This window comes from Accipiter gentilis, chromosome 7, assembly GCF_929443795.1.
Source record: "Accipiter gentilis chromosome 7, bAccGen1.1, whole genome shotgun sequence".
NCBI lineage: Eukaryota > Metazoa > Chordata > Aves > Accipitriformes > Accipitridae > Astur > Astur gentilis.
Genome location: NC_064886.1, coordinates 39,491,702 through 39,504,614, shown reverse-complemented (window position 1 = coordinate 39,504,614; position 12,913 = coordinate 39,491,702). Strand labels below are relative to the sequence as shown.

Sequence of the window (12,913 nt, the reverse complement as noted above, 5' to 3'; positions counted from 1 at the left end):
TACAAAGCAGGCTGAGCAACGCACACGGGCCAGCGGGTTATACATGCATGCATCAAAGGGTAATGAATATTGTAACAAATCCCCCGTCACCTAGGACCTTAGCAGTTGTCAATACACTGCATGCATTAGTGGCTCAGACCTTGGTGGAAGCAAGGGAAATAAAAACCGGAGTTCTCCACTTCAAAACCGCGCCTTTCTACCACTTAGAGAATTTCACACTATTTCTGTATGGAGCATAGGGTACAAAACTGCCTTTCTGATCCCACCCAGTCATACACAGCACTTCACACCTTCCCTTAAGGTTTGCAAACAGACCTCCGGCAGCTCTACTTCTCATTTTCTTCTCCTCATTCATAGAGAAAAACACATAATATCCTCACTTAAAACATAGTGGAGGAGTTTGACACAAATTAATGACTCACCTGTCATACTATAAGAATTTTGATATTTGCAGGGGAAAAAAAAAGGCTTCAGGTATTTTGAGAGCTGTAAAAAACTGCTTCAGAATTCAAAGACAGCTCACAAAAAATCAAGTCAACTGATAGGTTGGTGTAAGGTTTGAGATACCCCTTTTGTGCTAAAATCACAATACTACGAGAATATGAATAAATAAAAGGTTAGGGAAAAAGTAACCCACGAGTTCCCTCAAATTAGATCCCATTGGCATGAAATTAGTTCACAGCTGTCACTTGTGTTGCTCCAAGAGAGACTACTTCTTAAATAATGTTAATGACAACTTTGATTTGACTGCTGTAATTACAAGAGGGAGAAGGGACTGCATTTCGTAGGAAGAAAAATCTTTTATCTGCTTGTTTAATGTACAATCTTTGATGAGATGGAGCTCCTTTCCCCTGAGTTATTTCCCTGAGCATTTTTGTTTTGAAAAAGAAATGGATTTCCAGGTTGAAAGCGAAGCTGCCGTGCAGCTGTTGGAGCTGTGGGAGAGGTGTTTAATTGTCATTTACAATGACCCTTCATTCTTCTCTAAACAGAGCATCTCTCCTACCTCGTCTCCTCACCCTCGCTCCACCTCAGAAGCGGGCATATTCACAGGGCTGTATTCTTCTCTGAGCTACCTCCACCACCACCAGTAAATCATAAAAATTTCTCCTGTAATCAATGGAGTGTCTTCAGATTTACCAGACAGTATAATCTGGTCCACGAGACAGCTGATTGTTATCTATAACTTCCCCATCCAATTCAAGCAATGGGAGATGTAATCCAAAAATTTCCTTCGGACTTTTTTACTGCCAAAATAGATCAAATTCTGTGGCAGCCTTTTTACAATCTCCACTTTTCTAAATAAACATCACAGAGCCTGTAGTGCCTTTACTGCAAAACACTTCTCCCTGCCTCTATCAAAGCGGGTTGTTAGCTGATGTGCCGACACACAAGACAAACAGTTGCAGCAGCTCCATGCAAGCCCATGGTGCAGCACCAAGACATGGGGTGCAATGGGGCTCAGGCTGAGGATCCTGAGTTCTCGCTTACCAGGGAGCAACAGGAATAATCCTCGTGGTTAGATGAGTTGAAAACCCCTTGCGCTGTCCCCCTCCCAGTTAGACACCGCATGGCGTTGTAAATTATTAGAGTCAGTTCCCAAAGATTAAAGGGTTGGCGGCATCAATGCTCCTTTACATCAAAGGTGTCAGGCAGCTGGTATGTGCAGGGACTGTATGCAAAAAAGGCTGCAAGCACAGTCTGCTGAAGGAGGGGGCTGCAGAAATTGATGAGCCAGGTTGCTCCACGGGCAGGCCAGGGGGGACGGAAACAGCTCTCGCAAAGGGCACCAAGCAAACCCAGGCACTGCCATAGCTCAGCGGCCGGAGAAGTGCTGATGGGCGCGCAGGAATGTATTTAGAAGGAATCATTCGAAGTACGTTCCTGGACTGTAAATTAACGGAAACTGCTCAGAAAAAGCCCTGAGTGACATTGAAGGCCATGCAATTAAGCTCAGGGCTTTGAATTGCAATGATCAACAAAAGGCAAACACATTATTAGGATGCACAGCAAATAGATAATAACACCAAAAATGGTGACATTATGGCTGCATCATATTAAGTAACAGCTTTCCCCGATTGGTTTCTTCACTAGGATTCAAACATATTCATTCTCTGATGAACATTCATATTCACAAAACTGCAAATTTCTTCCCAGCCTTCTGTTTTTGGGAAGGGTTGATAGCTGTTAATGAGAAAGTGAACAGAGAAGGAGCTAAACACGACGGGGCCAAACGAAGTGGGATAGCTCCCACACTCTACAAAGAGACCTTCTCACTGGGGCCTTGAATTTCAGAGCAGCTTCAATTCATTTACAGAGCCTGGAAATGAAGGTGCCTTGCCTATATGAAAAAGAAAATATTTCCATGCAGTGTTATGACTTTGCCCTAAAGTGGTTGTGGCTCCGTGTCTCATTCATGTTTGTGGCCATTTTAACTCACTGAGCTTAACTGTGTAATAAGGATGCCTAGATGTGGAAAATTCTTTCCCACTGCAATCAGGTGCCCTTCATTATACATTTTTGTGGACTCTATTAGAGCATAAATCTTTACAGAGTTCTTCACGCTTTGACCTACATCTTGCATATACGGGAACTTTTCTCCCTAGATTGTCTTTTGGAGCACACCAGTTCATTAAAGTTTTGAACACTGAACTCTCACTCTTATTGCTTTATTGCCTGGTTTATGTGCCCAATGTTGAAACAGGTGTCAGAAATCTGATTTATGAGGATATATACAGAAATTGTGGTACCTGCTTGTGACTGAGAGTCAGCTGACAACTTCACATCAGGATTTCCTCCTCGGCTACCAGGGCCCAGCCCAGCAGCCCAAAGACAGCGCTGCCAAGATTGAATTCAAAGATCGTGATTCGGGGCTAACAAAGCGTTGAAGCTTTTTGTAATATCTGAATTTATGTGCTTTCCAGTTTTAATCACATTTGACCGTTTTGTGGTTGGGGCTTTTTTTGCAAGTCAGTGCTGATTTTAAAAAATGAAAGCTAAACAAGTCAAGCAGTCTCCAAATGCCAATACGAGATAGATTTTACGCTCCCTTTCCTTCCCCCTTTGAAAGATCAGAAAACTACAGATGAAACCGTAAGCCGGCAGCACTACAGAACACCCAAGCGCTGATAAGAAATCTCCCGTTCCCCTACTAATTTACCACTTCATACCCAGTCGGATTTCTCTCCTACCCACCTCCCTCACCCCTCGGCTCTGTCGAGGAAAGTTGTTTTTAACGTTGTTTCCGCACCCACCCCCCGCCGTTACTCCGGGCTGTGGGCAGGGGCCTGTCCCTGCGGCCGCGCCCCGGACGCGGAGGGTGGAGCCGCGCCGCCGCCGCCGCCTCCTCCCGCTCCTCCTCCGGCGTTGTGCGGCCTGGGCTGCTACGCGAGCGCGGGGATCGAGCGCGGCCTGCGGGCAGCGCCGGCCGCCATGGCCGGGGATGTGAAGACGAAGCTGTCCAAGAACCTGCTGCGCATGAAGGTGAGGCGGGGAGCGGCGGTGGGAAGGAGCGGAGAGGGTTGCCTGAGGCCCGGTCCGCGGTGGGGTGAGGAGAGGGCGGCCCGGCCCGGCCCGGCCCGGCCCGGGAGCGGTGGCCCCGCTGCTGCCGGACAGCTGCCCGCCGCGGAGCCCGGAGCCGTGAGGCGGCCCCGGGGGAGGGAGGATGGGGTCGCCGGCGTGGCCTTTGGGCCACGCCGGCCCCCCGACGCGTGTGGAGCGTCCGGGGAGGGACCGAGCCGCGCTGTGGAGCGGCGGGGCGGCTGCCGAGTGAAGCGGGCCACGGCGGGAGCCCCTGGCCTGGCCTGGGGGCGTTTTGCGTGTCCGCCCTCGTCTGGCACACGGCCGTGAGTGACCCGTCTCCTGCGTCCCGTGAGGCTCGTTTTAAAATAGGTATTTGTGTATCTGCAGCGTCGCTTGCCCTTTCACTCAGGCCTGCAGCTCTCTGGGCTGCTCCCCTCCAACTCGGCCGGCAAGAGGCGATTTCGGAGAGCTGCCACCCAATACCGGGCTGCTTAAACGCTAGCGAGAGGTCTCAGAGGGGTTATAAACTGGAGGGTGCGATCCAGGTTTCTTTCTTTTCTTTACGGTGTCCATTTCTTTGTCTGTTTACATTAATGGCTAATAAAATACCCTACCTGAACGGCAGTGCTAACCGCCTTTCCCAACTCATAAAGGCTTGCATTTGTAACTTGGCTGTTAGTAACATCATGACGTGCCTGTTACCTTGGAATTGTGAATCTTATGTCAAGACCCATGTGAAATTAGTCTCAGCTTACTGGCTAATGGTTTCTGCTTCACGTCGGGTACTACAACACCTAATTTGGTAGAGTACATTCTCCTGTGATTGATGGTTCTTTATTGCTGGAAAACAACCAGTACAAGTTGAGTTCCCATTACTTTTTTTTTAAAATGTTAATATCCATTAAATTTTTATACCTGATTATGACGGGGCCTTTGTGGCTTCTTGCTTGTGGTGTTTTATTTAACCATTTTTTTCCCCACATATTTATATGGGACTATATTTCAGACACTGGCTGAAAGGAGTTTAGCTGACTTCAGGTCAATCTTTCATGCAAAGCGTACTCTGCTACAGTAAGATGGTGGAATATTTACCCCAGTTAACAGATGTTGCTAACGAAAGACTGAAACTCATGGATAGAGGGAATGGAACACATCTTGCCTCACTCTCAAAAGGGAGTAGATGTTGAGCTTAGTTAGCCAGCAGTGTATGACAGAGTAAGACTCCCATAACCTGCATTGCAACATCGTTATTTTTTCTTATTTTTATGTAATACTCTCTTTTACAGTGAAATTTCTGCTCCTGTTGTTTGCCAGTTTATTAACCCCCTGGAGATTTCAAAAGCCAGTTTTTACATTTTCTTTCTTGGAAGGCTGTGGAGAACCAGCCTATGAATGTGCTGCCTTGACATTTGCAGATTAACACTCTGGGCAGTAGTAACCAACCAGCTTTGAAGAGATGAGTAGGTTTTGAAAAGGTCATACACAGATCTTGAATATAGCACTTTCCTTCTGCAGATCATCTTGTTTATAAATGTTTTAATTAATCCTTCAGCAGCTGCCTCCGCAGGTACTGATAAGATGCATTATCACAATTCAGCAGGTGGGTGAAGTGGCACCCAAAGGTGACACGGGGTCAGTGGTAGCGTTTTGAAGACCATTTGCGCCAAGTACTGAGCCACGTGTGCTCACCGCTTGATGTCGAAGGATGGCTCATGCTTTTAGATCTTGCATCATTTGATCCAGGTCCCATTGCTTGGGGAAACTAATCCACTCAGCTACTGACTTACATACTCTGTGTCTATTACAATGGGTATATTTTTAATTCATCCATGTGTGTTTACATTTTAGATAAATGTGATCACATATTTTTTTATCTAGTTATTCCTGTAGTCATCTTCAGGAACAAAAATCTTTAAAATGTAATGTGAAATGATTATTTAATTGGATGCTTGTAGCAGAATTTCTCCTGTTGAGATTTCTGACTGGCTAACCAATTTCCTTGAGCAATATGGTTTTCCACATGATAGATTCACTTATTTTCCTGTAGAAGATACTGTAATTTTAATTGGAAAGCTTTGACATATTTTGGAGCGACTCAGAAAACAAAAAGTCAATTTTTCTTTCATTAAAGATCTTGTACAATGGATGCAAATAGAAGTATAAATGGAAAATGAGACACTAGCACTATATTGGCTTTTACTTCAGAGTTTGGTTTGGTTTGCTTGGGCATTTTGTAAAGACTGAAGAGCTGGGAGGGATGTATGTAATACACGTAGTACACATCTGTGTTACCTGTATGTTTTAAATAAGCTCAGTAATGCAGGTTTTTTTTGTTGGAGGGAAGCATTTTGTGATGCCTTCTTGGGCTTTATCCCAACCAAGCCCATTTTAGCTGGGACCTAAACTATGTCCAGGTTTAGTGTTCCCCACTGGCACGTTACCTGTCAGCCTGCAGGCTTATCTAAACACATAAATGATGTTGCTCTAAATGAGAGGGGTAAAATTAGTTGATACAAAATTCCTCTGCAGCATTGCACACTATCCTGGTTTCATCTGGGATAGAGTTGATTGTCTTCCTAGTAGCTGGTACAGTGCTGTGTTTTGAGTTCAGTATGAGAAGAATGTTGACAACAGACTGATGTTTTCAGTTGTTGCTAAGTAGTGTTTAGTCTCAAGTCAAGGATTTTTCAGCTTCTCATGCCCAGCCAGTGAGAAAGCTGGAGGGGCACAAGAAGTTGGCACAGGACAGAGCCAGGGCAGCTGACCCAAACTGGCCAAAAGGGTATTCCAGACCATGGGACATCACTGGGGGGATAAATATATAAGTATACAAAGTATATACTTTATAAAAATATAGTATATATAAAGTATAAAAAATATAAGTATATGAACTGGGGGGAGTGGGGGCAGGGGATTGCTGCTCAGGGACTAACTGGTGTCGATTGGCAGGTGGTGAGCAATTGCACTGTGCATCATTTGTACATTCCAATCCTTTTATTATTACTGTTGTCATTTTATTAGTGTTATCATTATTAGTTTCCTCTTTTCTGTTCTATTAAACAATTCTTATCTCAACCCATGAGTTTTACTTCTTTTCCTGATTTTCTCCCCCATCCCACTGGGTGGGAGGGTGTGAGTGAGCGGCTGCGTGGTGCTTAGTTGCTGGCTGGGGTTAAACCACAACACACATACAGGTATGCTTTGATAGCCACAAAGCAGATTTTGTACTGGAGTGCATATAAACTGTACTGGTAGACTTGTCTGTAGCTGGGAATTACATTGGTATAAATGTACACCTCTGACAGATACAGTTATTCAAACACTTTCTGTAGACCCTAAGAGAGGTCCCAGCTCCTAGGGATATGAGAATATTATGATTATTACCGTAAAGTTGTAAAGAGTTGTTTTTTCCAGCTTGTTTCTTTAACATTGTTGATACTTAAATTGTCACTCAGTTCAGGCACCTGACTTGAGACAAATGGATATAAAAGGGATGTTTCACATATCTCAGGTCTGTAGTTTTGCACTGTCAGCAATTTTTCATAGACCCTGACAGATGTCCCCTTTTACTCCCAGCTGTGAGAGAGGTTACTCTTTCTATCTGGCTGTTCCTGTCCTCTGCCAAAGATTATCACAACAAAGGAAGCAATTTACAGGAATGTCCTTGTATTAGGCAAAATAGCAGTCTTACCCTAAACTAGGTTATTGGTCTTAACTAATTTGGCAGACTGTTCCTGCAGTGAGTTAACAGGTCCTTACCCATGCTGCTTGACTGGTACTTTGGTGGGTCATCAATGAGAAGTTAAGAGCTGGGAACATCTTCTTTAGCATGGCTGGACACAGAAGACTTCTTTTTGTAGCCTCAGTTACTTTTTTCTACTTCCAAAGGCAGGTTCCAGCCTTCAGAGCTACAAACGCAAGCCAGTTCATTAAATTAAATCTGAGAAAAGAAGAGGATGGTTGAAAGTATAGATGTTTCAAAAAATGGCCAACGTGGTATGAGCTCCAATGCTGTTTGTATGGGTGGTGGTGGTTTCTGATACGCAGCAATAACTCTAACACCATTATGTTCTCTCTGGCCTTTGTTGAAACATTAGAAAAATCTTAGCAAAGTTATGGAGTTGTAACATCTCAGGTCCATCAAAACTAACCAGGAAAGGTCTGTTTCTTTGTGTGTAAGTACAGATGTGGCTGGCTGTTGACTTCCAGTAGATAGCTGTGATCAGCAGTTATTTACTTTTCTGTTACCTGTTTGCCCAAACTTAGACCAAACCCAGAGAAAAATCATAAAGAGCATTTACTTTTTATCAACTGCTAAATGTTAGGTAATGGGTAATTGTCATCATGCAGTTACTGCATGTTCAGAACGTACTCATGATGCAAAAAACTAAAGTTGTGTGTTTATGTGTCTTTCTTTTTAGTTCATGCAAAGGGGTTTGGATTCACAAACTAAAAAACAGCTAGAAGAGGAGGAAAAGAAGATAATTAGTGAAGAACACTGGTATCTTGATTTACCAGATCTAAAGGAGAAAGAGTAAGCTTGTACCCTTTTGTACTTTTTATCATCAGTGGATTGTTGCGGAGTGGGAATAGAATGTACGTATTTTTTTCCTATAGAAGAAGTATTACTAATAACCAATTAACAGACGCAAAAATAATGACAGAGTGGCATTACAGCTTTTTTATTTTTTATTTTCAGGGACATTGTCAAGGGTGCCTAGTGCAGTTTAACCTACTTTCATTTCTTGTGTGTGTTGTTTTCTTTCACTCACACATTCTTCTAGATGCATGTAATTAGTTTTTCAGGCAGGGACCAGTTCATTCATTGCTGGTTTTTCCCTTCATTTGAAAAAAGAAGTTTGAAACCTTGTGTTGGTAAATTCACCTTCAGTCACACAGTTAGGTCCACTCAGGACAGCTCTGTCTTTTTTAGTCCAGTTCGCTTCAAATCCTGTTTTTGAAGTAGGAGAGAGAACGGCAAAAATAAAGGAAGGCTTAGCTAATAAGAAATAAAATGTCCGTTCCTGCTATTTAGAAAGGTGCTTTAAATAGCAGGAGAACTACTTTTAAAATTTTTTTATTTTTGTCCTTTCAAAAGAGGATGAAAATTTCATTGAGGGAGAACATACATAGTTTTTAAAAAGCTGGGATCCAAGGAATTAGCTGTAGTCGAATAAAGTCATTGATAAACTATTTTCCATTACTGTTGTTGGGTATGACAAAAAGGTATTTGAGCTTCAGTTGCAGCAAGGAAGGTTCAAGGTGGACATTAGGAGAATTTTTCTAACAATAAGGCTATTGAAGCACTGGAATAGATTGCCTAAGGAGACACTAGATTCTTCATCATTGGAAGTCTTTTCAGGACAGGTTAGATGGACCGCTGCTGTTCATGGTACATGCTTAATTGATCCTGCCTTGAGGTAGGAAAATGAGCCTGATCTCTTCAGACTGACTTCCTATGACTGTAGGAGTTTGTTTTATGTGGAAGATGAAGAGGATGAGGGAAGAGGTGCATATGTGTGTGAGGAAAAAGATGGAACAATTCGCGGAAGTACTTTTATCTAACGCGTGTCTTATGAACACCTCAGGGTCATGTTTCTTTTCTCGCTCCATGCTCATTAAAAGAGGAAAAAAGGAGGGAGAAGGTGGAAATCTTTCTCTGCTGAACAGAGAATTAGGCAGTGTTTTGTATCCTGACAGACTCAACTAATGCCAGGTGTAACATCACAATGAAAAATTAATTAGAAGTTTTTGCTGGTATAGTAATGCCACCTGGAGAGTGATATTTATGTGGTATTTTTATTCTGGCAAAAGCATTAATGTAGGTGGAATCATACCAGTAAAGAGGGCTTTTTGTCAGGAGAGTTAATTTTGCTTGTGGAACTGGCACAGCTTTACTGGCAAAAAGTATTCCTTTGCACTCCAAGCTCCTTGTATTGAAAGATTTATCAGAGCAATTAAGCTTCAGAAAGTAGTTGATGGTTTAAAATACACTGTGGTTTTGTTTATTTGTGTGGGGGGAAGGCAGCAGATGCTTTTTGCATTTGTTTAATTTGATTATTTTATAGTGCACTGTTTGACAAAATGCTGGGTTTGGGTCTCATGCAGGAGCTTTATAATAGAAGAGAGGAGCTTTATGCCATGTGAGGATCTACTGTATGGCAGAATGTCCTTCAAAGGATTCAATCCAGAAATTGAGGTACCGTTTAAATGTTCTGTTTCGAGGTGGTCTCACATTAGGATTGAAGCCCTTGAGGATGGGGATTTGAGTGTTGACACTGTATGCTGTTTGGCCTTTGCAGCACCTTCCATAAATCCTCCCGTGTATAGGAAGTCTGTGATTCAAACCAAAATGTTGGTCAGTGCAGCATCTGGTCAATAGAAGTTTTTCATCATGTTGTGTTGATGGTCAGTAATTGCACAACTCCTGCAGGTTGTCCCTTGCTGAAGTGCGGAAACTGTCCCACATGCTGCTCACCAAAATGATAGCTCACTTTTCCTCCTGCCATTTAATTTAGAGTCCAATCCTATAAACATTCAACCCTATTTATTCAACACTTACTTGGGTAAGTAAGGGCTTCAAGTTCCAAAGTAAAAATTCTGGGCAAGAGAGTCTAATTTCCTTCTGGCATGTTTCATGCTGATAGAACTACACTGAGATAGTAATACAAATGTTACCACTGAACTGAAGCAGGAGGATGAAGGTGTAAAGACTAAGAGATATGCAAAAGGCTATGCAAGGTGATTTACTAGGGGATTCTTCTAGTTATTTTGAACTTGCTCTCACTGTGACTTGGCATATTATTCCTTCATGTTTTTTGCTAGTAGTTTATTGTAAATCCTTGCAGATACTTTTCCTTCTTAACAAAACCATTTCAAGGACTATGTGCTAACATCACAATGAAAAATTAATTATGATCTAATTCTCTCATCTCCTGAAGATGTCTGGCGTGCTCTTGAGGATGTTTGAATAGTACAATTCACTGAAAACCCTGTCTCTGTGTTGCCCCTTTTCCCAAAGGCAATCTCTAAGCTCAGCTTAGCAACAGGCAGGCATGTTGCCTTTTCTTCATGAGTTTTTGTGACAATATACTCTAGCCTGACCAGGAACAGCAAATAATTATTAAATTTGGTTCTTACCTTTTATGTGTTTCTCCTACCAGTGAATTTCAGCATAGTTGCCATTGTGGCAGGTTTACATGTTTAAGCTACTTCTTATTTCATTTTCAGAAGTTAATGATCCAAATGAACTCTAGGTGCAAGGAAGAAGAAATTGAAGTGGATGATAAAATGGAGGCTGATGTGTCAGATGAAGAAATGGCCAGAAGGTGAGTTATATTTTACAACATGATCAATATTAGCTAGCAATATGGTATGTTACTGCATTATGTGTGGGAAAGTAAACACAAAAAGCAAACAAACAAAATAAATGAAGAAAAAACCCCAACAGATACGGTACTTTACTGAACTGATTTTCCAGGAATTCTGGTGTGTATTCAGTGGAATCTCCATCACTTTTTGACATAAAATATCTTTAAGGGTTTTCTGCCCTTTGATATCCCAGTATTCCATGCTAATTCCCTCCTTGTTCCAGATTGCTGACAAACCCAAACTATCAGAATAAATAATATTGTAATGAGTGATCATGTAGTACTTGTGCTTCTTAAGCTTCTGATGACCAGCTTTTTTACACCACTTAAGTTGTTAATTAGATTTATGATTTGCTCCATTGAAGTTTTCTCTGATTTTAGTAAAAGCTGTAAATTTTTTGCTGTCTTTACAGATATGAAACATTAGTGGGAACAATAGGGAAGAAATTCTTGAGAAAGAGAGACCAGCGTGTACTCCAGGATGAAGATGAAGATGGGAATAGTAACACAAGACCTAGCAAAAAAGCTAAGAAAAAGTTCTTAAAACCTCAGGATTAATGTCAGCTATACAACTGGAGCTAATAGAAATGTTATCTACCAAATATAGTATCATGAACTGGAGATTGTTTGGAGTTCTTGCTGTTTAATGCAAAGAACAGATTTGTAAATCTGAGTCTGTTCTCACTGAAATTTCTACCATCCACGTGACAAACATTTTTCAAAGTGGATGTGTATATAATGGATGTCATACATCCTTTCCCCTCTCAGCAGCTTTTAATGTGTGGGGCACTAATCCCATCAGTCTTTTTAAATGTTGTGCATAAATAGATTGTCATATGCAATTGAGAGCAACATTGTTTACAATTTATGATAACATCTGAAAAAAGTATTTGGAGTAGAAACGAACTTTGTCCAATCCAGTAAGGCAGTTCCACTTTCACTGATTTTTTTTTATTATGAAAGTGAAAACCTTTACTATCTTCAAATTGAAAAAAGTCGGCAGAAACATGTTTGGGGTTCTTCGGGTATTTTTTTTACTGTGCTAAAAATAAGATGGGAAAAGAATAGATAAAATCTATTTTGTTGAATTTTATTTTTTATAAAGCTCATTTAAAAATAGAGGGGTTTGTAGTAAAACTTTTTTTTTTATAGAGCAAGCCAAATATTTGGCAACGTTTACAGTTTGACACTTGAGCAGATTGTGAGTCTTAATTTCTGTCTTCTGAAAGAAGTTTGCTAATCTTGCCTCTTTTTCAGAAAAAAACCCCAATCCAATCTTACAGTTATCTAGGTCTTGTCATAGAAGTATAATAACGGCTTCAGAAACCTATTTGAACACTGAATAAAAACTGATTTTCTTGTGTGGTTAATGATTGCGGTTTAGCTAATTTGATGTAAAAAATGTTGCTTACTACAATGTGATACAAGAAGTGATCCTGGTTTGTGCTGGCCACAGATGTCCCCAGATATTAGTTGACTGCACTGATTTTTTTCTGTGCAGTGTGCAGTGAAGGCATCTGAAGTAATGTTAGGACAGACACATGCTCTTTGGTCAGTCATTGCTCTGGGCCCATTGAAAAATGTCAGTTGTCATGTCTAAAACCGTAGCAGTTCTCTGTATCCTGTCTTTCAACAAGAAATATTTCTTTCTATTACTTCATGACCCCAGCTAGATGTCTAAGTTATTCATCCTTAATGCTGACTTTCTGGAGAAAGAGGAATTTGTTAAATTTAAGCAAGTAGTGGCCGCTCTGTCATGGACACAAGAGGCTTTATTATTTTTTTTCTTTAACAACTGGGTGAAGCAAGACATGAAACTCAATTATATAAAGAAAGAGACTGTGCGTCTGCTGTATTTTGCGTGTGATATATGAACTATAATCCATATATCAAGAGCACCTCATTAGATATTCAAGATGGATCACACATGGAAAGAGAAATATACTTCTAAGCTAGTAAGGGGACCTCATACAGGTGGAAAGTCAGTGATTCATGATCTGAGATAGTTTTTCAGAGCTAAT

General features: G+C 41.4%; 1 protein-coding gene across 1 annotated transcript; it reads left to right on the top strand.

Annotated features, from left to right (window-relative positions):
* The first annotated feature begins 3,323 nt into the window (after positions 1-3,323).
* On the top strand, positions 3,324-12,262 carry MPHOSPH6 (M-phase phosphoprotein 6). The gene is made up of 5 exons (XM_049806253.1): positions 3,324-3,483; positions 7,944-8,056; positions 9,631-9,721; positions 10,753-10,850; positions 11,306-12,262. Exons 1-5 carry the CDS (start codon positions 3,433-3,435, stop codon positions 11,448-11,450), a joined length of 498 nt encoding a protein of 165 aa, XP_049662210.1. The 5' UTR covers positions 3,324-3,432; the 3' UTR covers positions 11,451-12,262.
* The last annotated feature ends 651 nt before the right edge of the window (positions 12,263-12,913 follow it).